This window comes from Neolamprologus brichardi, chromosome 17 (assembly GCF_056152115.1).
Source record: "Neolamprologus brichardi isolate AB-2024 chromosome 17, ASM5615211v1, whole genome shotgun sequence".
Lineage (NCBI taxonomy): Eukaryota > Metazoa > Chordata > Actinopteri > Cichliformes > Cichlidae > Neolamprologus > Neolamprologus brichardi.
In genome coordinates this window covers 12720530-12746641 of record NC_142120.1, presented here as the reverse complement: position 1 = coordinate 12746641, position 26112 = coordinate 12720530, and the positions used below count along the sequence as shown (strand labels likewise).

The 26112-nt window shown below is 42.2% G+C and overlaps 1 protein-coding gene across 2 annotated transcripts in view; it reads right to left on the bottom strand.

Moving 5' to 3' along the window:
* sema3aa (sema domain, immunoglobulin domain (Ig), short basic domain, secreted, (semaphorin) 3Aa) overlaps positions 1-24939 on the bottom strand; it is a 36175-nt gene extending 11236 nt beyond the window's left edge. The window contains exons 1-10 of one of the 2 annotated variants that reach the window (XM_006780748.3): positions 24523-24939; positions 23942-24407; positions 12277-12437; positions 10830-10892; positions 4990-5109; positions 4140-4230; positions 3928-4047; positions 1893-2035; positions 1274-1388; positions 1100-1169 (exon numbers count right to left, since the gene is read on the bottom strand). In XM_006780748.3, coding sequence (XP_006780811.2) covers positions 1100-1169; positions 1274-1388; positions 1893-2035; positions 3928-4047; positions 4140-4230; positions 4990-5109; positions 10830-10892; positions 12277-12437; positions 23942-24047 — 989 coding nt within the window. In that variant the 5' untranslated portion in view covers positions 24048-24407; positions 24523-24939. Of the gene's footprint in view, positions 1-1099; positions 1170-1273; positions 1389-1892; positions 2036-3927; positions 4048-4139; positions 4231-4989; positions 5110-10829; positions 10893-12276; positions 12438-23941 lie in introns of both variants that reach the window. The other variant, XM_006780747.3, reaches the window with a different exon arrangement.
* Between the last annotated feature and the right edge of the window lie 1173 nt (positions 24940-26112).

Here is a 26112-nt window from a genome sequence, read left to right as displayed (position 1 = left end):
CGGCCACTTAGAAAACCAATTAAACCACTCTAATTCCTCAATGCCCCATAATTGAATTTTAAAGTGTACGCGTGTGTGTGTGTGCGTGTGTGGGCAGACGTGGATACGTGGGTGTACGCCCACCAGCGCCCACCAACCTCTGGGTTTTAATACATCCCTGAAAGCAGTGAAAAGCCAAACAGGTCTGGTAAAGCAAGGCGCCTGTCACCATGCGTTAGCCTGCACCGCTCCTCTATTCAGCTCGTCTTATCATTAGCAGTGATTGATGATGAAGTGTTTGTCCTCCTCTCGAAGCAGTGCTGAAACGGTACCGGACACACACACACACACACGCACGCACAAAAAGCCCTCCTCCTTCCTGAATGCAAATTCATCATCTTCATCATCACGATAAGTGCCACCATCTGTGCCATTTCAACTCACTTATCTGCCTTGCCCCATGCCTTCACCTCTCCACATGCTTCAGCAGAGACACACCCGGCTTCTGAAAACCCCATTCGAAGCTGGGGCGGTGGCCGAGGGGGGTGGGATGAAAAAAAAAAAACAACAACAAAAAACCCCCGTGGATTTCTGTTAAGTGAATATCATGTTTCTCTCGCTCCCTCCTGCTCCATAATCTGATTTTCCTACAAGCCTGCCAAGGTTTCAGTGAAAAACAGGACAGGTAGTGAGGAATTGGGGAATCGGATAAAAGCAATCTCCAAATCTGAGACGAGGGGAGGGCTACCCTCGGAGAGAAAAGCATCCGTGAGACACCTGTAAGTGGATTACGAGAGCGGCGTCTGGGAATTTGACAGAGGCGCGCTTGGTCGCTTGCATCGTGCCGTGCCATTTAAAATGGTTAGGAAATTACAGATAAAGGGGCAGGATAAAGGAGGAGAAAAGAAAGGCTTCTTGAAAAGAAATACGAGGCGCGTGTTTTTCAAATGCAGAGGATGAAACCTATACAGGAAGGTTGACCGTTGAAATAATCGAGTCTTTCTGATCTCTTAGCAACACATCAACAAAACAATTCTGATACTACCAGCATCTGTCACGCAGTTTGAACATTTGAAACCCTTGCATGCTCACTTTGGAGGTCAAGGGTAAAAGACTGTACCTGGATGTGGTGAATACAGCGTAGATAACTGGATTCTTTGGGTCCTTGGAGCTCATGAGAAACACGTCCTCTAAACAGCGAGAAGAACAATGTGTGAAGGTGAAGCTCTGAGGTCAGGTTGGAATTTTTCCACATCGAGCAAAGACACAAATAAATAAAATAAAACGCACTTACGCAGTTCGTCGAAATGTGTGTCAATGCCATTGACGCCAGGAACCGCGCATATTAGCCGCGCTTTGAGAAAAGTGGTCCATTTGTTGACCAGGCTCCTGTGACCTCCCATGTCATTCTGCAACAACATTTGAAGTGCTGTCAGCTCAAACCTCCATATGCACTTTTGTTAGTAAGGTCCTTGTAAATATCACATTTATTAAAAATGTTACAGAAGTATTAAGTTTCATACATATTGCAGTAATAAAAATAGGACTGCAGTCTACTTCTATATTGTATCATGTGTGACGTTTTGTGATAATATCGTATTGTGGGGCGTTGTGTCTGAAGATTCCCACCTCTAACTAACTTATACTTATACTAAGGCATTTATAAGGAAGGTAAAGGTTAACTATGGGCATATGAGCGTTAATGTTTTTTCACCAACTATGACTCTGGCTGTTCATTATTACTTTTATTTTCTCATTAGGACACGTACATGTTAATAAATGGCTTTTTAAGGGCTTATAAACTGATAACTAAGGCACATTATAAGAAGTATGCTACTTTTTTGTGTAACAGAATCGTATTGATACCACATCACACTGTTATGACAGTTTTGTGGGGTTGTGTGTGTTGTTACCTTACACAGTTGTCCTATTCTGGCAATAGTAGCTTTCCCAGTGTGCTCCCCGTCCATGGCGTTCTCTTTGAAAAACAGGAAGATCTTGTCATCTTCGGGGTTGTCACTCTCAGGGATCAGGTGTATGCTTACGAATCTGGGATCTACGAGAAAGAAAATAGAGGAAAAATAAACAAATAAAGCACATAAACTTTGTTCATACTCATAAACTCACACCAGCAGACACACAAATACAATTTTACAATCCAACCTCTGCCCCGGTGACAATCATTTCACCCCTATTTTACACCTCTGTAACCAATCCCCCCCCATGATATTCTCCAGTCACGGCTCGGTAATAGCAGCCCTTCACTTTACACCATGGTGTTATAGTATGTGACTTTACCTCAAGTGAGCGCTCCAAATCCAAATCCCACATAAACCCTGTCTCTAGACCACATCCTCGCAAACACACATGGCTCTGATTGTCCCGGGTAACACTTGAATAAATTTATCCTGACTTTAAGCGCAAGAGGAAATCAAAGCTAAACGTAGGAGCCAAGGCCTCAGGGCTGGGATCTTTTGGCATAAAGAGGGCGTAAGAATTGAGGAAAAGTCGTGAGCCTACGTCCAAAAGCTCGGGGGTTTAAGCGGAGAGAAACAAGCAGTGCCATGTTACACCTCCATGGGCGTTTAAGATATAGAGTAGCTGTGAAAAAGGAGCATGCGGCCAAAGTGGGAGGCAGATTTATAAGGGTTGCGCAGGTGCGAGACCTCTGCTGTGAATTGTGTGTACCCCACACACACTTCATACTTCCATCATGAATGTTTGCCCTTATATGCAGACCACCATAAATTTGTGTGCGCACACCACAGATAAAACAAAACAAAACCAAGCTGCTGACCACTGAAGTCATACCACCGATTACCTATAATCCCAACAAAAAGCTGCTTTATTCAAAGGAAATCCAACCATCCATATAAGCAAGAGGTCATTAAAATGTTAAGGAATGCGTAAATAAATCTGGACTACCAAACTACAGTTTAACCCCAAATCCTTTTAGAATCAGCTGCTATTAGGGATTCATTCCCTGGTTTCTCTCTTGATACATTTGAGTACCATATAACCTTGTTGATAAAGCCTCAATAGAATATCTCCACCCCGGTAATCCATGCAATTACAATCCCCTCATTGTGCAGAAGACGCTGGATTCTGCCGAGCCGAATGGATACAATCCCCAGCGTATTTGTTTGAACAAGGTGAAAGATCGGTGAGGATTAACGCTATAACAATGACTTCCTCGGTTTATACTGCTCTTTATTAATATGTCACAGTAATCAGCACTGGCGAGACCCGTGTTTGTGATTTTTGATGGTGCCTGGGGAGGGGGACGTGGGCGGTTGAGGGGGACTGGGAGGAATTTGACTCCACTACAGGAGGAAAACAGCTAAGAGCGGATTAGTTCTGTGGGAAAGAGGGTAGGGTGGGGGGGGGGATGGCACAGCTTGAGGGAAAGGTTCAAACTGACCTTTTGTGGCTCCCTAAGTCCTCTGCGGTGCCGAAAGATAGCCAGACAGACTGAGCAGTCAATAACCCTCACTGCAGCGCTAATCTTGCTAGCACAGGCAAATCCACTGACTTTGTGAATGGGCTCTGATATCTGATGTCTGCACATGAATGGAAATGATTGGAGACTTGAGGCTTGCGAGAGAATTTAATGCCTCAAAGTCTGCTGAAAAGCTCAATGGTATACTTTTCCAAATAATGGCCAAAGACAGGGATTTCCATCCAGCTTTTAGGGAAAGGTTGAGGTCTATAGAGACCACAATGGTCTAATTTTACCTTAATAGCAAAGTATTTTGAGTCATGTTATCTAGTTTTTGCAGTCTAAAGTGGTTTATACTTAACTGTTGCTACTAGGAATAAATATAATTGAGAAGTGTTCAGCAGAATACACTATGATGAAAAGTTCAACTGCTGAATTGAACATGAGAAATAAAAGAATTCACTCTTAGCTCATCTTCTACAATTTTATTTTTTTAAATTTTTTTTTACCATTCAGCCATCTTGAATCATGCTGCTCTGTTCTGATTGGATGATGATCTCCCAGCGTACGGAAAATGGCAAAGTCCCTTCCCATGAAGTCAGCAGATGTGCCCGAGTACAGCTCTCCATCTGCCAGCGAGAAAGGATAGTTAGGAACAAATGACCAGCTCTGAAGTGACTGCGTCCTCCCTGGAAGTAATAAAAGCACACATCAAACTCACCGAGGAGAAGTGAGGCTGAGAGCATTTTGGGGTCGTAGGGGCTTTTCCCGCGGCCGTTCTCAAATTGTGAGGCCAGTCGGAAGATGTTGTCCTGCGGTGGGAAAAGGTCAAAGATCGAAATGAGGGCAGTGAAAGCCACAACGAGCATGGTTAAAGGTACATTTATAGCACGTGTTTCAAGTTACAATACATTCTCATTATAGCGCGCTACTTTGGGGGAGTGGGATGCAAAAAAACACTTCCTCCAGACAGGAGAAACAAGAAATGTTTTATTACACTGCTGCCCTTGGTTACCAAATGCACCAAAAAAGGGAATATAAGCAGTAAAATTAAGTAAAAACAGACACGACCTCTGAGTCTTTTAAAGAAAAGCGAGTGAGTTTTTTTTGTGGCTTTTAATTTATTCAATCAGTTACAGACTGTCAGCACTACTTTAAACTGAAGTGAACGCCTCTATGGTCTACCCCTCCCTACTGCTGGACGGCAGGATCCATGCTAGTACATTGATTAACCTGTAGAAGTTTCTCAAGATGACTGATTAAACTTTAATGCAGGATGGAAGGCTGTTAAATATTCGACAGTTGTAATTGAACCATGTAGTGACCGCTTTTTTCCACTGCTTCGCACAAAAGACAACACTGATGAGAAGATAATCGTCAGAGAGAATGAACACGGCTGTATGTTAGACAATACTCAGACTTTCTCTCACATGAATTTACTATAGCGCTGTTGTCACATTTCATGCCTTCTTAATGAATGGTCAGTTTAAGATTTAAATGACCCTTTGCATATATATAACTGATTAAAACCCCAAAACATTTGGTTACAATAAAAGCCCTGAATGAATTACCTCTGCCTTCTTGCCCATTTCCAGATAAGCGCAGATGGGGTGGAAGGCTCCTGTGCCACAGATGTACAGATGGGTCTGGTTGTACGGTTGAAGGACACGGATGAAGTTAGAACACTCCTTCTAAAAAAGAAATGAGACACAGGAACATAAAGCCTCTGCTATTATAAGAACTTAATACGGATCAGGCATATTCAAATGAGAAAACTGGGTTTATCTGTAGAAAAAAAACATGATTTTCCAGTGAATAATCCAATTTTACATCAGCTGGTGTTGGCGATATAAAGTTTGTTCTAGTGATGAAGTTCACACAGGTTTCAGTGGTAATTGTCAAATGTAAATAGTTGTTTTTTTCATATATTAATGCAAATACTTTTCACCAAATTATGACATAAAATTTGCATTTCTTTGAATAGCAGTTTGCTAGAAATTTAAGCATTTTTATGACCATAAAAAGTAAAAAAATATTCTTTATTTTGGAGACTGGAGTGTGGCAAGCAAACAATTTTTCACAAATCCTAAATATAATAAAAATCCTTTTTTAACTTGCAATTACTGAGAATATATTTTTATTATATGAATATTATATTTACAGCATGCATGAAGATCGCTTGACTATAATAATTCGTCTTCATATTAATATGTTTATATGTCAATATGTGTGAAGTGCATAACTTTATAGCTACTGTTGCATGGCTAAACTATTACTTTAAAAGACTGAATTATTTATAACTTTTACATATCCTACGGTTATAATATTCTGCAGTTATGCTGCAGGCATAAGGTTAAATTATGTTACAGGCTGGTGGGATGAGTTTTGTACAGCATGCATAAAGTTTTACACCACATTTCACATGACAATAAAGTTAAACAATCATAAAAACTAGCATAAAACAGACCTACATTTTGGCCAGTAATGTGAAGTTTTTGGCTATAAGGCTGTGGCTTACAGGATACCGTGAGATATAAGGCTGGAATAACTGTTTTGAATACATTTTTGTTAATGTGATACCTATCTTTGTTTATGCTGTAATGTTACCAGTGGAGGATATTATACAGCCACATGCAACTTTGTGACCTTTGGTCTTCATGAAAGATCTGATATGTTAACAGTAACCTCATTCTGCCAATTGCCACCTTCATATCATAAAGTTGAAATTAACTGGTATGCTTTATGAAAATAAACTTGACGTTTTTATTAGAAAAAAACTGAAAATAGAGACTAATAGAAAGCAGAATATAATATAGCAAAGATTTGCTGGAATTTATTTTAAACAGGGACTTTCCAGTTGGTGTGTGAAATTGAGTCTCTTTTAAGGAAATCCCACCTGTAAGGAAAATCAGGCAAATCTACCACAGATCTTTAACGACCCATATGTTTGAATTTACTGAGGATATTTGGGTTGGCGCTGCAGTGCGTGTTGAAAGTCCCAGTGGTGTGAGACTGTTTATTAGAGTGCTAATCAACGGGATTGGTTAATGTAGGAGGCCTATTAGCAGCCTTGAGGAGCTGATTTGGCCACATGTGTTTAAGAGATTAGGCTGGGGTTTGCCTAATTATAAATACATGCTGGATATCTACCTAACAAATAAGTACACATTTGCTCAGGGATTTGCAAATACAGCCGTCGTCACACAGGCAGCCAAATTATCCTTCTTCTTCCCTCCCTAAAACACATGTATCTGTTCAGTCTTTTCAAGCTCGCAGACATTTCGCTTTGATGATTTGATGGTGTCTCTTATATGAGCCGTAAATGGATGCTGACATTTTCCAGTGCTGCTTAAAATAAACTCTGGGATCAGTCACTGCAAAGCCCCCCCCCCCTTAAAAAAAAGCAGAATTTTCTGTAATTATTCTAAAAGGTAAAAACTGTTGTTTTAGCTCTAACTGTTTCTCCTCCGCAGTAACCTGCACGAAGAGAAAGTTTGACATTTTGGGAAAACCACTGACTTTTTGTTTTTAAAGGCATGAATACCACTCACATGTCTGTGTGCCCGAGAGTTAAATAGCATAGCAAGGTTGTTAGCTGGAGGTCTGTTTGAAGGTTAAAAAAATGAGCTTGTCCATGCATTTGAGTTTGTGGTTTTACAGGAGGCTACTTCACTGATTATTTCATGGTTGTAACGACAGCTGAAAAAAGACGCTACAGCATAAGGTAGAAAAACAAACTGAGCTGAATAGCTATGCTGTTAGTGTTTCTGAAACACGAAATTATCAATAATATGACCTACTGTGACGTACGGCCCATCCAAGAAGATGAGGCTCCAGTTCTGCTGAGCTAAATTCTAGTATTTCTGGTACATTGCCTTAATTACCAGGGATTGCTAGTGTTAGCTGATAAATATGGTAATTTCAAACAAACTAGCATGGCATTAGCCAAACTGCTAATGTTCAGCTTCAAAATATGAGCTTCAAAACCATATACTGACCACAGTACTGTGCAAAGGTTTTGAGCCACCCTTCATATGCTCTTGGATAATTTGAGGATTAAGGCCTAAAAACTACCTACAGCAGTATCTGGAAATCATGTGCTTAAGAAATGAGAAAAACTCAAGCTGACCTGACACAGGATCTGAATGATGCATCTGACCCATCAGTCGATCAATCTACTGTTCATCAAAACATCATTAGGAATGCTTTGAGGGGAAGGGTAGCTGTCATGAAGCCATTCTTATGGAAGGCAAACGTGGAGAAAAGACTGCGGTATACTATATTTCTCAAGAAGTGGAAAGAAAAGCAGCAGTGCTTATTAAGTGATAAATGCGAAGTTTAAATGTTTGGCTCAAGTCGTCAAGGAGGAGGTCAGGAAGGAGGAACAACAGTGAGTGTCTACGGCCATCTGTAAAACATGATGGAAGCTCTGTCATGGTTTGGAGCTGCATTTCAGCCAGTGGTGCTGCGGATCTTATCAAAATTGATGGAATTATTAATAATACCATGAGATTTTGATAGACAATTCAGTACCATCTGGAAAGCATTTGATTGGAAACGGCTTGATCCTGCAGCATGACAATGATTACAAACACACTGCCAATGCAAAGCATATCTTGATAGAAAAACACACAAGGGAACACTATCAGTCATTTGCTTGTCTCCCTGGAGCCTGAACCTCAATATTATTGAAGGAGTCACCTTGACAGAGGATGGAAATAAAGACAGCCTTTGAATGCTTTTCAAGAGAAAGTCTGGAGAACTTTTCCTTAAGATTATTTCAAGAAATTACATGAAAACCTTTTGTATCCACAAGTCCATTGGACTCCACTTGCCTGCCTGTGTTTCGTGAGCATGTGGTCTCGCCGTCCTTGGGGCACATGCATAGTTGATGAATTAATTCAATGCCTTAACTATGCATGTGCCCCAGGCCGCGGACTTCGAGTGGACTTCAAAGAACTATAACGGGAATGACTGGGCTGTTGTATCTCCAGTTGTCCATGCCCGTGCGCGCAACCAAGTTAAATCAAGGCTCAGGAGAGTTTAAGCTTTGGTCATATCAAATATTGATTTTCAAGCTCATTAGAATTGTAAAAACTCAGCTTTACCCTATTATACTGTATATATATATATATATATATATATATATATATATAAAATGTATATTTATAGATGTTTCAGTAAATCTCTGCACCTATTTACATTTTCCAATAAAAAATATAAAGAAACAAGGGGTGGACCAACACTTTTGCGCAGTACTGTGGATCTATCCGTCTGTGGTGGAGACTCCATTAAGTCCTTTCCACTTATATTTCATTGATTAAACAAACTAGATCGATGTTAATCAGTGAGTGTTAGAGGTGTTGGCAGGGAGATTTTGTTACCTGTTGAAATGGGCAGACTGGTTAATTTCCTGTTTCCTGTCTGTTTTTTAAGGTAACTGCCTGATGCTGTTACAGCATCTTAAAATTTATCTTACAGACTGTAATATCAATATTCTTGTCTAACTGTTGGAAGAAAGCAAATAACTCTATCTCCTTTAAGTCTAACTGTTCTCTTAATATAAAATCTGTGACAGCATGCTAACAGACTGGGGTTTTCCATGTATTTAAACACCTTTTAACTATGTGTGTTATCATTAACTTAACTTGAAGCCCTGTGGCTGACCTTAACCCTGCAAGTCTTTGTGTGTCTGTGGGTCTAATGGTTTTACCCTCTGTGTACTGCTGAACAGCGAGCGCGCTTGTCCCCCCACATCATTCTCACGGCCCTCGTTATATACATTTCATCAGCTTCTATAATCCCCTCCAGGGTCAGCTCTGTTTGGGATTTTACACGGCTGTCTCAGTTAGAATCATTAGCTATGTGGTAGGTAGGTCACACCTAAACACTGAGAGACGGTCGTTATGGTCACTCAAACTTGTGGCTCTTTCTTATTCTGTGGAGAAAAATGACTTCCCTGATCACAAACCATGTCATTATGTGAAAACCGCAACACACGCAGAGGATAAATGAGTCATTACCGGATGATATTAATGGCTCTCGTTGGATTGGTTGTTAATGCTGACCTCCCACGGGGAAAATAGGTGGACAGATTTGTAAACATTTAAATGACTTGAATGAATTTTGAGATAATGCTGAGTTCTCTAGTTCAATAAAGAAAATGCACCGGAAATGTGGGATAACTCGAGAGTATTATTTTCCCATTAATGTCTACAATAGCTGGACAGCAAATCCGAAATGACATCAGGCACTTCTACGAAATCGTAAATCCACACTCCGAACGCTTTGTTCGGTGAATCAAATGCAACAACTTGGACCATGTTACACAGCCATTCTACCACGGATAGCGATACAGCCATCAGGCATTTTTTAGGGGGCAGCTGTTACATTTGTTCTGCCGCTGTAAACTGTGGTTTGGGGAAATGCATCACTATGGGAGCTCTGAATGCTTTAGTAATGTCCTAATCAAGGCCTCTCCGTGCTGTACTCTGTCTCTGCTCTCACCGCCTCATTTTCAAGGGTAAACATTTTCACAGCAGGCAAATACCTCATCATTGCATTTTGTGTGATGTTGTGCTGCCAGAGCACACTCTTTCCACTGCACGAGGGAGTGAAGGTGAAGTATTGCCTACGTAGTTGTGCGAAACCCAAAAAGTCGCTAGTGAGTTAGATCCCAGCGGAACCACTATGATTTAAAAAGACTGCGTAATTCCTGATAATCCTAAAAAACCCAGCAGCACCCCACTCGAGACTCATCCAGCTATGAAATTAGGATCAGATACAATGCAGCCAGGGCCTTTCCAAACAGAAACACACACACACATACAAATAAAGCACACTAGCACCATTGTGCTTACAAAGTCAGCAGCATTGAGTGCGTTCAGCAAACTTGCGACATGTGAGCTAACACACCGCGTCAGATAACGAGAACTCAAACAATACACTCCCACATAAATATGCACACAAACGCGCACTCTGAGGCACATAGATAAACATGCTCCCAAAATTAAACTGTACATCGCAGAAGCAAATAAGCTCATTGTCCTTGTGCCCCCCGACATGCTGTGTACACTATCGTGTGACTGAACATCTGCTGTACAGTGTGTTTAGATGTAGGTGTCATTGTGGGACAGCCTATAGAGAGTACAGCGTGCCAGAGGTGAAATGGAACACGGGTGCTGCACCACGACTTTTATCTGAGCTAATTTAATACCTCTTCGTGCTAGTGTTTCTTTAACGGCTGCTGGGCCCTGAAATTATTTCTGTCTTATATTGTTATTAGGATGTTAAAAAAAAAAATTAAAAAAATGGAAATTTGAAGACAGAGCAGACATGTCATTTCCGTGACAAAAAGCAAACATTACACGGAACAGCTCTAATCATGACGCTGTTATAAATGTGGACTTACCCCTAGGTCTTTTCCTGCCCACTTGCATTCATCCCTCTTAGAGGGGGTGGCGGGCCACGCAATCTGTGCAAATGAACAAAAAAAAAAAAAAAGAAGAAAAAAAGCAAAGTCATATCATGCTGGGGGTTGAGAGGAACATTTAAAAGTCATTTCATGAAACACTAAACTGGAAGGCAGTGAGTCGATAGAGTGAATCAGAGGAAAGAAGCAAGCCTCGTGTAATTCCAGGACACGATTAAGAAAGATATTTCCTGCATTACCCAGTTCTTTATTTTGCTTTATATCTTTGGCAATTCCATCAGAAACATATGTGCACATATAATAAATATAAGGACGTTGTAGAACGGCGCAAGATTGACTGCATTAAAGGGAAGTCAAGAAGAGTTTTATTGACAGACATGAAAATGGAAAAAAAGAAATAAAATCTGATGTTTTATTGAAATGGACTAATATACGTTTTATTGCCCTCTCTGACATTTGCTGTGTCAATACAGGCATTTTATACAGTCTAAACAGGGGTTCTGGTTTAAATTACAGCGTGTCTACGCTTGAAATCCTCGCCATAAGGTTGTACTTTTCACTTCAAATATGAAAAGAAACCAGGGTTTTGCTACTTTGCTTTGGAAGAGATAGGTCTCGTTGTCATCCATCTGTGGCCTCTGGTGTCACATGAATTAAACACACATGGGGCATATGAAGTGTATGAGCATGCATGTGTGAGCTGTAATAAGTACGGGAAAGATTATACTTAATTATACTGCAAAAAACGGGTGCAACAGAGCTGAACTTTTTGCTCCTGGCCACACAGATGTCTGCAGACAATGGAAATGTATGCGTATCTCCATGTCCAAATGTATGCACGTACACATATCCACACTGTTATGTGCTTACAATAGACAAACGCACTGCTCACTCTATTCCTAGATTTATCTACTCTCTAGATCAGCTGACTGTTCCCCTCATGGGATTCTGCATTGCACATTTTTTTAGGATAATTACATTAGATTTGCTTAATCACTGCTTTTTTTGGCCTTTATCTCGTAATGATGCGAAGATTAGAACAAAAGAACGAAAAGGAAAGGAGGGGGGAAAAATACACATCCGAGCCAAGGGCAAAAGATTTAAAAGACGCACTTTCCCCTCTCCGCATTGACTATGTATTTTTCAGCACTTTCATTCCCTTTTTCAGCTCTCTGCAGCCTGCAGGCAAGTCTGTGTCAGTCTTGTGTGTCTGTGATAGAAGCCCGAATCAGATAAAAGAGACTGTTAACCTAGTCCAGGTGGAGTAATGGAATTATGGACAGCCTCGTCTGGACCGAGACAGACAGTGGGAGGGATGAGGGGAGGGGAGAAAGTGATGGAGTAATGGACTCCAGAGGGAGCAGCAGACAGGGAAAGATGGAAACAGAGAGACGACTTTTACACAAACCTGAAACGAGAGTTTTACCTGTTTGTTGTCCCTGTTGATATTAACGAGATCAAATGAGAAAATGTGGTCCTCAGCTCCAACCAGCAGTCTCCCTCGCTCCTCGTCCAATAGGAAACTGTCGTAGCTCGAGCTGTTTGCCAAGCCATTGAAGGTGATGAGGTTACTAGACTCTAACATCTCTGGAAGGAAAGAAGAAAAACACGGTGATTCTTAGATGCACAGAAAGGGTGAAGAAAAGGCTATACGACAGAAGAAAAGCTTTTTTAAATGACAAAAACAAGTCTATAGTTATCCAACGTACTTCCACCAAGTTCGGACTAACCACAAAAGACTAGTGTAAAAAATGCATTTGCAACACACGGTATCTTTTTGATTAAATATTGCATGAAATCACAATTATTCATATCTTAAATCAGTCAGTACCAGAGAATGCTTTTTAATCAAAGCCACGTTTCAATGGCAGGAAAAAAAAGAACAAACAAAGAGTTCTTCCCTATCTATGATAATGTTGTAGGATATTAAGGAGATTTCATGTTTCCTTAATTGTGTTTCCACACAAACACTTGCACGGACACTTGTCAGTCAAGTATAGCGTGAGACATTTTAAGTGAACACAGCATGTCCCAATCAGGGACGCGGTTCAGACTGCTCAGCCGTGTGATTGGCTGAATAATTCATATGGAGTAAAGGCCAGGGGAGACACTTTGTGTAAGCAAGTATGTGCGGAGGTGTCCATGTATCTTTAAACGGGTTACTTTGTTACATAAATGAGTTTGCGGCTGCACGTATACTACAGCACATGTGTGCGAAGCCATCATGCATAAACTTATAATATGTGGTCAAGCTGAATGTAAAACCAAAGACCTGGCATATTGGCTGAAGTCTAGCCAGTCAGTTAAAGTTTAATCAGCAAAGGTGAGTCCCTTCCACTCTGCAGGGTCAGCTATCACAAGAGCAACAGTATTATATTAACAAAGAACAGCACTCCCACTCCGGATTATCTAATCGTTTATGCTCGTGAACCTACTTGCCTGAAACAACCAAGAAAACCGATTTTTACAATTATGCAAAATCAAAGGCAATTTTATTTAAAAAAACCCCAAAATAATCTACAGTATGACATGACCTGACACGGATATTAGAACTGCTTAGTAAGTGAACTAAATTATAATAATATAATAATTATCACAAAAATAAGAAAGAAAATATGTATCAAAAGATTGTTGTTTGCTGTCCTAATTAAATTTGAAAGAATGCAATGTTTTTATTTATTACATATTTCTGTTGTGGAGAGAATACGCTGACCAAACCCATTAAATTATATTTAATTATCATTGTGAATAAAACTCTGTAACATCATTACATGGCAACAAAAATGAATATCCAATATGTCAACCATCATTTTTGCGTTTCACTGTATGCTGCTCCAATAACTATCTATCTATCTATCTGAAAACACGCACAAGAGTATACAGTCCAGTGGATTGTGATCTCCGTGCTCTCCCGACAAAGCTCTGATTGACGGGCTGCTATAGGAGCCATCTGTGCCCGCTCACAATGTGTAAGATCTTAGACATCTGTGTCCACATAAAAAGTGGATTGATGGAAAGGGGATACGGAGGAAGTGGTGTGTCAACCAGCTCTGTGGATCGAGGGCTAGCCGGGTGGATGAGGGCTGTGAGAAGGAGCGGTCATCACCTAATAAAGACGCTCGCAGCTCATCTGTGTCAGTTGGATTTCTGTTTGAGGCTACCTTTGAGGTTAAGGAACCTGGAGGGGAGTGGGAGTGAATTTGTGTGAAATTTTGTACTGTACCACACATGGGTTGAGCACATGTGTGGGGGTTTCAGTGCGTGTAGGTATCTTTTCCTACGCGGGCCATTCCCTGCACACTGACATGCTGGCATTCACATTTGCACACACTCGGCTGCCACGGGAAAATAAATCCACAGTGCTCAAGGAAGTCATTGTTTAACTTAAGAGCAATTTTCATAAACATTTTGTTATCATATGCTAACCGGTCGGGACCCACTTTTTTCAGTTTACCGATAAGACATGACATAGCAGGGTCAGGAAATGAGTTTGAGAAGGGAAGTCAGGATATGCTGTTTCCAGCCGACAGGACGCCAGAAGAGGTCTTCTCGTGTTTTCGCTATGGCGTAACGGAAAAAGTGATGGACGTGGCAGAAAGCCAAGCTGGGCACAAAAAATGAGGATGAAATGGAAAAAAAAATAGAAGATGAAAACAAAGGAAGAGAGGAAGACTGGACGATTTCAAAAACAGCAAAATAACAAACCAGAGGACAAATTTCAGTTTCATCATCGTTTGAATATGAGTTGAGTTAGAATTGCGGTCCAGTTGTCAGTATCTGAGATCCTTCATGAAAAGTTTCCTCCAAATGGGCCAAAAAATAAATAAATAAATCACCGCACACATATTTCAACACGTGGTAACTCTGACAAAGACAAGGTGGCCTGTGCGCACAAAAACACACAGAGAGCCTTTATCTGGGGCCGGGATCTACTGCGGTTTGGAAAATCGGAGGAACTGGGGCGTAAGCACCTAAGGACCTCCAACCTAAACACAGACACACTCGTTTGGAAAAGGGAACAAGAGAAGATAGAGAGCACAAGGCACAGCTCATACAAAATACAGTAACCAAGCAAACGCTCAAGCAGTCAGCGGACATATAGAACGAACACACACACACACAAAAACACACAAAAGAAAAGCAGGTCTGACATGAATTCACAGCGCTCTAGTTTTTAAAATGCCTGCCACACCCTTGAACTTACATGCAGATATTGACCTAAATGTATACACCACATTAGCTCTCTCTGAACACAAACACACACACACACTCACACACATATGTATATACATATATACACACACACGCACATAGTCCAAGTTGTAATCCAATCAGAATTTGTGCTTATGCAGCACGAACTCGTGGAACAGTGAGCGCACTCAGCAGCTTCCACCTCCAGCGCTCTTCCCTTGCCCGGACCCCCGACACACACACAGACGCACACACAGAAACACACTCTTCCTCACGTATGCGTTCATACAAAGCCACATGCCCCCTCACCGCACACAGTCTGCTTACACTAGCCATTGAACACGGAGACGTTTGAACACATACTGGTGCATGCTTACACATTCCCCTCATTTCACACATGCACACACACAACTCTGTGTCTGTTCCTCACTGTCTCTTGTTACACACATCCTCTGTCTGCTGTCTTTCTCTCGCACAGTTTCCTTTTGCAAAAGGCACAACGGCCGATGCGGACGGCTTCAGACAAATATGCCAAGGGCACACCTACACACGCAGATGCAAATATGCAAACACACCGGAAATTCCGTGCCATCAGTGTATTCTTTTCCTTTTGACAATAACACAAGAGTGAATGGCCATATACGCTGATCTACATTATTACACGTGTAGGCTACTCGACAGCCGTTATACGTCTTTGTTTTCATATTCAATAACTGCAAACAAATAATCAAGGACGCAGCTTGAAACAGGCAAATACAAGCAATTCATTCAAATAAATTACCATTTGCTCACCGTCATACTCCATTATGGAAAATAACCTGGCTCTTGTCTTAAAAAGCTAGAGGGGGGGAAAAAAAGCTACATTCAAAATTCAAGTGCAATTGTCTATGGAGTACTCTTCACTCCCCCATTCTCCAAACAGCCAGGCGTTTTAGACGCCTACATGCCACGCAATAGCAGAATAATGAAACCACATGAAAGAAAGGCGACGAGGCATTAAATTATGTTTATCTGAATGCGTGTATGCGAGGATGTGCGTGCTGTGCGGGTGACACGAAACATAAAAGCCCGACAGAGGAAAACACTTGACTGGGAATCAACAGATGGATAATATTCCACTAAAACAACGTCGCTCTTTTTTAAAGTCTTTTTTTCCCCCCTTGTTCATACGTCCAAGTGAATGCTCGTTTTATTCGACCACGTCTTGTTTATAACCTTTTTTTTCTTGCACGGTGTGTGATTTAGACCTCATAGGTGCCGTTTCTGTGGATTCAACGAGTGTGTAAATCTAAGTATTACGAAAGACCTACTCCATTCACATGCACGCGGGGGGGGAAAAAATGGCACGTGTTTATCAAGCTTTGCTTTGCAGAAGAAAAGGCGAACAGTACTATAATATCTCCAGCGGTTTGGTTTGGCATCTCAGCTCTTGAATGCTTTCTTTTCTCTCTGTGTGTGGTGCAGTGTACATTTTGCCTCTCTTGTGATGGCCTCGGCCACAAAACGCAGGTGTGAGGCAGAGAAAGAGGAGACAGCCGCCGCATGGAAATTTGCAGAGAGCTTTGCTTAACAAAGTGCTCAAACATTATCCTAAGCTCAAGGATATCCACACATGCCTTAAAAGTTCACCTCCCCTCTCGGTGTTCCTCCCTCCCTTTTCGCTCTCTTTCTAAGCACAGTAGCAGGTGTGGGTTGGTTTCCATGGCGACTGTCTGTATAACACAACCTGGACTGTTGGATTTCTCATTCAGGTGCAGCTGAGTGACAGCTCTGACAGGAAATGTGCTTCCTTACACACGGTGCCCCGAACTCTACAATTAAGAGGAACTCCCATGAGTGTTTTACTCTAGAAGAACAGAGCACGTGTGTGTGTGTGTGTGTGTGTGGTTGTGCGTGAATGAAGCCCGTGTTGATGGACTATTTACTACAGCCACACTAAATATGTCACAAATTTGCTTTTGAAGCCACAGTGATGGTGCTTTGCAGGAAGAATGAGCAAGTTTCCTTTGATTTCTACACGGTTTCAATAATAATTTTCTATTTTTTAACCAAAAGTGACTCACAGCCATAACTCATAGTCAAGTACCGTATCTTATGGGACATTTTAATACCATATTCTGTCCCGTGAATATGACTCAGTGTATGTGAAAACAGAATATGCATCAGAGGCCCTAATAAGGAAAACGTGACCACAACCCAAACCGCACCGAATCTATATGAATAGTTTAAGTATGTGTTGAATTTCACCACACAGCTCATTCATCTTTTTCAACCCAAATGCTAGACTTCCTTGTCACCGTATGCCATGCCTGTTTTCCCTCGAGAGAGAGAGAGGGAGAGAGAAAAAGACAGAGCGAGGAGAAATACAGGATACAAGAGGACGGTATACTAGAAAATCTGACGGGAGGAAAAAACAGAGAGACTGAGAGAGAGAGCAACAGACAGAAACCTCCTTCAAATCAAGGATAATGACAAAACAGAGGCAGAAACCCGTAGAAAGCTTGCGTACAACAAAAGCGGTCAAATATGGAACCGTTTCATTAGCGTGCGTCTCCTCCTGTCATTGGACGGCTGGACCACAGACCAGGGCTACGACCACAGACGGCTCGAGGCCTGGCCGTGCCTACCGCACTCACACACCACTAAATGTTCACGGTATAATGAGGCCTGCCCTGGTTCTTATTACTTTTAAGGAAAACACAGACACACAAGGGAATCTAAACACTGACTTTTGTACGTAAGCGGCCACCCATCCAAACTTCTCGGAGTATGAACAAACTGGCAGAAATGGTCGTGTCTACCCAAGCACACGTACGCGTAGACTCAAAGAAAAGAAAAAAAATCACTCCTCTTGCAAAGCCACTGGTGCTATCACCAGGCAGTTTGATGGATGGACTTTTAGAGGAACCAGGCTGTGGTTACGGTGGTCATGTCTGGAGCCACTGCCTGTTAGTGCAGCCTGTCAGCTGTACAGTGTAGCTGAATGTCAGCTCTGCCATTTTATTACAAATTAATGAGGCAGGGCCAGGAATCTGAACGTGACAGCAAACACACTGATGCGACACAAATCCACGGGCGAGGATGCACATTTCAGCTCTGTGCAGCATTTTTTTAGGGGGAGGGTTTTGTGCAAACAAATTAGGTTTCGTGTCAAAAACAACAAAAAAAAAGAATTATTGCTGTGTGCACTTTGTTAAAGGCAGTTCCACTGGAAAATGATAATGAAAGCAATTTAAACTGTCAAGACTAATACTGTCATAATGAAGCGATATGTTTTCAACCCCTCCTCATTATGTCTTATGCAGTTCCTGTTATTTATGACAGGAATAAAACAGCAAGTCTGAGGAAACGGGAAAAAAATGAGCTCACATTAAATTGAGTCTTAAATTAAAGTGATTTTTAAGGCGCTGTTACTTCAAGTTGACCTCTGATTTGGACAGTATAACACTAAAATTGGTAGAGTCAGATTAAAATCGTTAACAGTGTCTATAATTTTTAGAAATAGCCACTAATGCTTAGTAATATCAGCCTGTGCAAAAAAAATCATTACACACTCTACTTTCTCTTAACATTTCCTTGTTAGCCGCTCCCCTTTTATTCGTCTGTTGTCGGTCCCTCGGTCCGTCTTTCTGCAGAGATGTCCCCCTCATTTGTAACGCGACTCTGCTCAGATTGAACGGTGCACCCTTTCTCCATCTGACTGACAAGACTTAGCAGGTGGCGGGACCCATTCATACCCACGGTTCAGCAATCTGCACCATGCTGTAACCTAAGCCTACATCCCAAACACAGATGCAAAGACACGGGATATTTTTCCCGTGTGCATGCCCGTACTGTGTTTATGCGCGCGCGCAGGCACAAAGAATGCACAGCGAAACATACACAATTGCAGTGCGCACACATATTCATCTCCCGGCAAACACCAACTGCGTTGACGCTGCCTTCTATTGTGACATTTGAGTGCACATGCAGATTATTTTATTATGACAATTTAAAAAAGAAAACAGCTGATTAAAAATGGAAGCGATGGGAAGAAGACACATGCAACGGATGCTCATAGAAGTTGCAAGTTACACCAAGGGTTCTGCTGTCTTCCTCCTGCATTATATTCTTATATGCCACAGGATGAGATCAGCTGGTGCGGTATAAAAGCTCAGTGAAAACAGATTTGCTTTTTTCAGGGATTTGATGAATGGATTTTTGTTTTTGTTTCCCAAGTGGAGCTGGGTATCTGTGGGGCAATGAGTGTCACATAAATACACACATATGCACAAATTCATTCTGCCATCTTTAAACTTGTGGACTCGGGGTGGTGGGAGCTCACCAAACTCTGTGGTCAGGTTTGTGAGTCAGGGGAAGGAAAAGTAATATATTCCGATGTAACACAGGGGCATAGTTGAAAACCAAACCAGTGCAAAACATTGGTTTATACTATTGGAATGTGGCTGTGTGGGAGAAAAGACGAGGGCAGTTCAGTGTGTGTGGGTGTGTGTGTGTGTGTCCAAAAAGAGTTGAAAAGAAGGATAGCCAAAAGATATGTATCAAGTGAGCTGCAATCAAAGAGACGGGAAAAGGAGACGAACTTAAAAAAAAATTATAAACACACACACACACACACACACACACAGAGCTTGCTTGAAGATTGTACTTAAGGTCTGCGGTGTTGTGGTTCCTCAACTGAAGCGACTGAGCCGCAGGAGAGGGAGGAGGGTTAGGGAGAAAAGGACGATGAGAAAGAGAGAAAGAGCGAGACGAAGGCAGGCATCTCCAAAGTTGCCGCGTTGTACGAACACCTTATAATTATCTACATCCGCTCTGTCAGCCCCAGCCCGCAAGAACGGACAGATACAGCAGAGAGAAGCTGAGAGCGAGACACCCAGATGCTCATTCACATATCAAAGAATAAATAGAAAAGACACACACTGACGAACCCAACGCACATGCAAACACCCGCAAACATACAAACAGGCGCATATTTTCACAGGCGAGCAGGCACGCCCACACACAAGCACACACGGACGCACAGACAGGCTTATTATGGGGGCTGAGTCCAGACTGACTGCGTCGAGTGCGGTTCCACACCAAGTGTCTATTTTGAAGGGTTGTGAGCCAACTCCAGATTCCCCGGCTCCTCATCAGCTCCACCCATCGAGCCAGCGTGGGGCGTCTGCGACGGCGCTGAGAGGTCATACCTATGCTCCATAATCAAACACGCTGAGAGTATTTATCAGGTTGTTTGATGGGACATTTTAAAGTTTTTAAGTCTCGCTTTTCATTTCATTTAAGACCGACACATTGGGTCTTGGTGGGAGTTTCACAGAAAGGCCCCTCATGCTGCATGCACCTCAGATGACCTTTAGGGGTCAGTCTTCCTCCTGATGGCACAGTAAGGGAGAGTGCTGTACATCGATTGTTCAGGAATGTGTGTGCAGGTATGCATTGATCCATGGGAGTGTACCCGTGTTTTCTCCTTGTGATTCGCATGCATGATGTATTGCAGTGGTGCAACAGGACTGTGGAGCAGTCGCAGTTCACTCTAAAGTGATGATTTCCACATGTGTTGCTCAAAAACTCAAGGTGCTAATGACTCACTTTGAGTAACAAGTCAGCCTCTCCTTTTTCTTTTGCTTTAAAACATTACACACACAGCGTTAAATTCTTCTTCACGCGAGCAGAACTGTGATGAGATGGTATCAACACGTGCCACGAATTTAAGCAAGATCATTTGAACTTGGACTTGAGTTTCACCTTACGCCTTCCTTGCTTGTGTTACTACTTCAAGGCGACGTAAGTAAGCGCTATTTCGGTCTCAAGGAGACAAGAAAATCATTAACTCTTTTGATCAGCGTCCCGTCCCCGTAGAGCACGATCCCTTTTTTGCTGAACGTCTAACTGACCCCACAGGGAAATCATTTACTCCGCGCTTGCCCTGCCAGCCGTCCCATGAGAGGTCATTTTATCTACCTGTCTCCCATTTCTCAGCCGCTCTCCGTCACAAACTGCTCACTCTGCAATCTTCCGCCTGTCCTTTCCAGAAGAAGAAAATCGCTCCGTCTTGTGTGACTATCGGCCCCTGGAGGCGTGTCATCAGTGCTCATTTGAGAATGATTTCATGGGCCCCTGCTCACATGCTCTGTGTTTATATGACTTCCACAAATAACAAACCTTGCTAGTTCTTGTGGCCGTCCTATGCCTGGGAGTCTCTCCTTCACTCTCGGCTCTCGTGCTGGACTTTTTGCTCGGTGCTTGCCCGACCGTCCTTCCCGGGAGCTTTCCTCCTTGCTGTTTATTTGACTTAATTACTAAGCTGGATTTGCATGGGGAGAAGGGATGAGCGACACTTCACTCGAAGCCCGGCCTCCCATCCTTTTGCGTCATCAACTGCCAGCTCTTCCTTCATTAAACGCGAATCTCATCTCCTCCACCATTTCTACCAGCGTCCTCCCTTTCCTCCCTCCATCCGTCACAATGTGGGTGTGAACTGCGAATTGTCTCCTGACAGACATCAAGAGAGCCATCAAACACCTGTGGGCCCGAGACACAGGCGCAGATGCTGGCGAGCGGTGACACACAAAGAGAGCGGCGCACGATACGCTCTCATGCCTTTACACCCCACGCCCGCTCGCGCTGTGACATGCACAACGGCGCAAGCCAACAGCAGAATGCAATCACGCATAATTATAGAAACACTGATGCAACGGCACAATAAAAGAAACTTATCTGTGAGCTCATGCATATGCGCGCGGGCACACGCACATGCACACAACCAGGTGTCTAATTATATGGGGACACGCAAGACCTGACACATTTGCTCCACACACACACTCGCATGCAGAGACACCACTTACAGTCTAAGGGGAGGAAATCACAAGAGAGGGTGTTGAGTTCTCACACCAAGATGTGGCAAGAACATTCGCACACATACATAAACAACAAAGCTTTGATGCACTTTTAGCACAAAAAAAAAAGAAAAAAGAAAGAAATCCATAAAAGTGCGTCTAGCGTGACAGGCTTCCCGAGCAGACCTGCTCTCACTCGTCCATCACTCACACAGTCAGTCAATACAGACTTTGATGGTTGATGACATATCTCTTGTCTAGTGCTGTTGTCAGAAACATGTTCACTTGTCAGACTGAACAGTGAAGAGGATCACAAAAAGGGGGCAGGAGGGAACTATATTCACATTCTTTAAACAGATGGCTGGGTAAAGAAGGGATGACATCGTCTCATCATGCCTAGAGGCTTGGCTTCGTGTGAACTGAAGAGATGGAGCCCAGGGGATACATGACTTGCAGCAGGTGAGTTCAAGAATGATGCTTTCCAGATTTATTCAGCTCATGTGGAAAATGCATGTCATCACCCTTTGAATTCCTGTATGATGATGGCTTTTTTTTTTTTCTTTTTTAGAATTTTAAATACTATCTCACACAGATTTTATTTTGGATTTAAAACACATGCAATCATACACATTTGGAAGTTGAAAGGGTGATAAATGAAAATATACTACTCCCAAATTACAACGTGCATGTCACATGGCAGGCCTCTAAACATAAGTTATAGTAAAGGTTTTGTCTAAAGATAGAGAATGAATTTGTGACAAACATCATATTCACCCTCCTCAAGCCCGAAATGTGATTTTCCCTCAACTTGGACTGAAATCATGTGAGGAGCAAAAGCTCTGGGTGACAGTCGAAGCGCACACGCGTACTTTTCAACCGCACGCTCGTGTTTTCGGCTGCAACCCGACGGCAAATCAGCCTGTTCGTAAATTTTCAGAGGGCACGTCTTACGAGGGAAACGGGACGAAAATAAAGAATTGAGAGACCACACTCCCAGGCATATACTTTCGGTCATGTTTTAGGACAAAGAACCACAATAGCCTTCCCTCACTGACATTAAAAAGCAAAAAAAAAAAAAAAAAAATGCCAAAAATGTTGCCAGTTATTTCTAGCTGCGATGAAAAGTCTGCTATTACAAAGAGCCTGATTTAGTGTAGGGTGTGAGAGAGGAGACGAGACACAGAAAGAGAGAGAGAGAGAGAAAGAGGGAGGAGGAGAGGAAGAACCGGCGCTCCGCAGTCTCCCCTCAAAATAACACACAAGGAGAGAGAATAACATGTTTGCTATATACGTCAAAAACTTACACGTGCACGATGTAAAACAAACATAAAAGGAAGATGAAAAATAGGAGAAAACTAATAAATTTAACCATTAATGTATGCTCTAGTGCAATAGGTGATTTAATACACACACACACACACACACACACACACACTCCAACTGTTGGATCCGTACAGGATACAGTAATGTGAAGTAAAGAAATCTACCTGGCCCCATAAAGAGGGGCTCTGTGTCACAACCAAAGCAGATCTCCTCCTTTTTTTCAGGAGTTTTCGGGACAGAAGCTATTAAAACAGAGGCTCTACTGCCCGTGCAGAGCACTTAACAGGGCTGTACAGTACTAGCACAAGGGGACAGCACAAGGGAAAATTGGTACAGGGGCCAATATATACATTTAACTTCAGGCAAGAGCCGTTCACAGCATATGGAACCAATTTGACTATTTGTAAGTGGGATAGTGACAGACAGAACTGGCCAGAAAGAAGGGGTGAGTTAATGGGAGTGAGGAAGACAGTAGGTTAAGGAGAGAGTTAGATCATGTATGCTGACCAAGAGGGAGAAAGAGTGAATGAGACAGACACAGAGGCAGAAATAGATCCACAGAAATAGAGGAGGAAAAAGCCATACTCAACATGAGGAAGAATAGATGAAAAGCAAAGCATAAAAGAGAACCCATGGGCAAGAAAAATAAACTGGACAGGCTAGTGTTGGCTAAAAGCACCAGCTACTACGGTGAGCCTATATAACCTGGAGCCAGGGGAGAATGGAGAATGGGCTTACCCTTGTATGACAGCTTTAGTCTGGGTACGTTGTGCTTTGGATTAACTCCTCTTCCCGGCTGCACCGCCCCACACAGCAGCACTACAATCCCAAGAAGGTATTCCATGGTGCTGGAGTGCTGCTGGCCGGCCTCCAGACCAGGGGGGCACTCACAGCCCGACCAGTGCCCTGAGAAGAGTGCCTTCCACTGGGGTGCACCAAGCTTGGAGAGTCCCTACACTCAAGCCCTGAAAGTAGAGATTCCAGGGAGAGAGGGGTGAAAAATCCTGGTTGCGCTCCCCAGCTCAGAGTGCAGACTGTGGAGGGGGACTTCTGTAGTGTGAAGTCGGTAGTGGTGGTGGGGTGCTGCTCACATGGCTCCCCGTGTGGAGGTCCAGGCAAGATAGTCCCCCGGGCTGATCTGTCGTCCCCCAGGTGAAGGCGCAGCAGCGCTTCAGTTTGGTGCGATTTAGATGAGAGGTAGATGCTGTGCAAAGGTAAATCAGAACACTTATCCACAACAGTAAGGCTATCCTGTCCTAGAGATTTAAAAAAAAAATAGATATCTCTTTCTGCCTTCTTCTCTTTGAGCAGACACTCACAGCAACCCTCTAATCCTTGTGTGCAGCTCCACCAGACTGCGAGAGAGAGAGAGAGAGAAAGAGAGAGAGAGCTACACCATCCACAGAAGGGGAGGGGAGGGGAAGGAGAGCGGCGAGAAAGAGAGCGACAGGGAGAGAGAGGAGAGAGAGAGAGAGGAGGGTGCTATGACTTGAAAGAAATGATGAAGCCAGTGTAGTGGATAGAACTATTGTGAATGGTTAGGTTTTTATAGTTTCCAGTCATCCCTCCCCATTTCCTGTTTTTTTCCTTTTGTTTTATCGTTCGTCATCAGTTCCTGTCTAATGCTATTCTAACGACTTATTTTAAAACTAATATGCTTTCAGTTTTTCACCCAGTATTTCTTTCTGGCCACGTACAGTAACTCACTGCTTGATCTCAGGTTGTAACGATTAGCAAGGAGAGAAAATACTTTCACACAAAAGAGCTTGACTTTAATTTAAAAACTCCAAATAAATACAACTGACAGAGCCGACATAGATGTTTGAGTTTCTACATCCAACAGCAGTAGCCCTAGAGGAAGGGTTTTGTTTTTATTTTTCATTTGCTTGCTTCAAATTTTCTGATTATTTTAAATGAATACATTAATTTACTTATTAATTCAATTTTTTTTTTTTTAAGAATACTTTACATAAAGCTCTTAGACATAAAATAAGTTATTGTCTACATGTTTATGTTCTCGGTTGACATCTGGAAATTGTAATTATAATAATAATTTAAAAAGTTAATCATTGGCTCACTTTTTAAGTGAAATGGCATCTTTTATTAAATTATTGTTTAAGTAATGTGTGATTATTTTTTTTTTTTTAGACTGACAGACATCATACACATGTTTATGATTTTTTACGATCTTCTAACACATTTTATACCTTTCATTGCAGCTGTTTCAGGGTGCCGTCAGGATGTGTGATTATACGCCCAATAAAAATTCCCAAAACACACCGTTTTCCTGTTCTTTTTTTTTTGGTTAGCACTGTTTCCTCGCAGCAAGGAGGTCCTGGGTTCAAATCCACCGGTCGACTGGGGACTGTCTTGGTGGAGTTTGCATGTTCTTCACCCCACGGCTGTGTGGATTTTCTCCGGGTTCTCCAGCCTCCTCCACAGTCCAAAGCCATGGATGGGGCTGGCGATTCTAAATTGGCCGCAGGTGTAAATGTTAGCCCTTTGACCTGTCCAGGCTGTATCCTGCTTCTTAGCCTACGGTAGCACTTATGCAACCCTGAAATGGACAAGCAGAATAAGAACAAGCAGAACCTAACCAATAATATGGGTGGAATTAAATACATACAGGGGAGAAAGTCTGATAAAAAGTCTTGCATTATTTTATTCAAGGTGAAACTTTTGACTTTTTTTTTTTTAGGTTTTTATTTATTTTATCTTTTTTTTTTTTATTTGAAACTTTCAGTATGAAGATGGTGGTGCTAGAAAAAGTACCGACATGTGAGTCTCAATTCCTTAATAACAATATTATATTCATGCTTGGCCTAAAATGTGATTACTGTCTGATATACTTCTTTGAATTTTGAATTGCAATATTTTATTCATAAATGTTTCCACGCACACGGAGAATG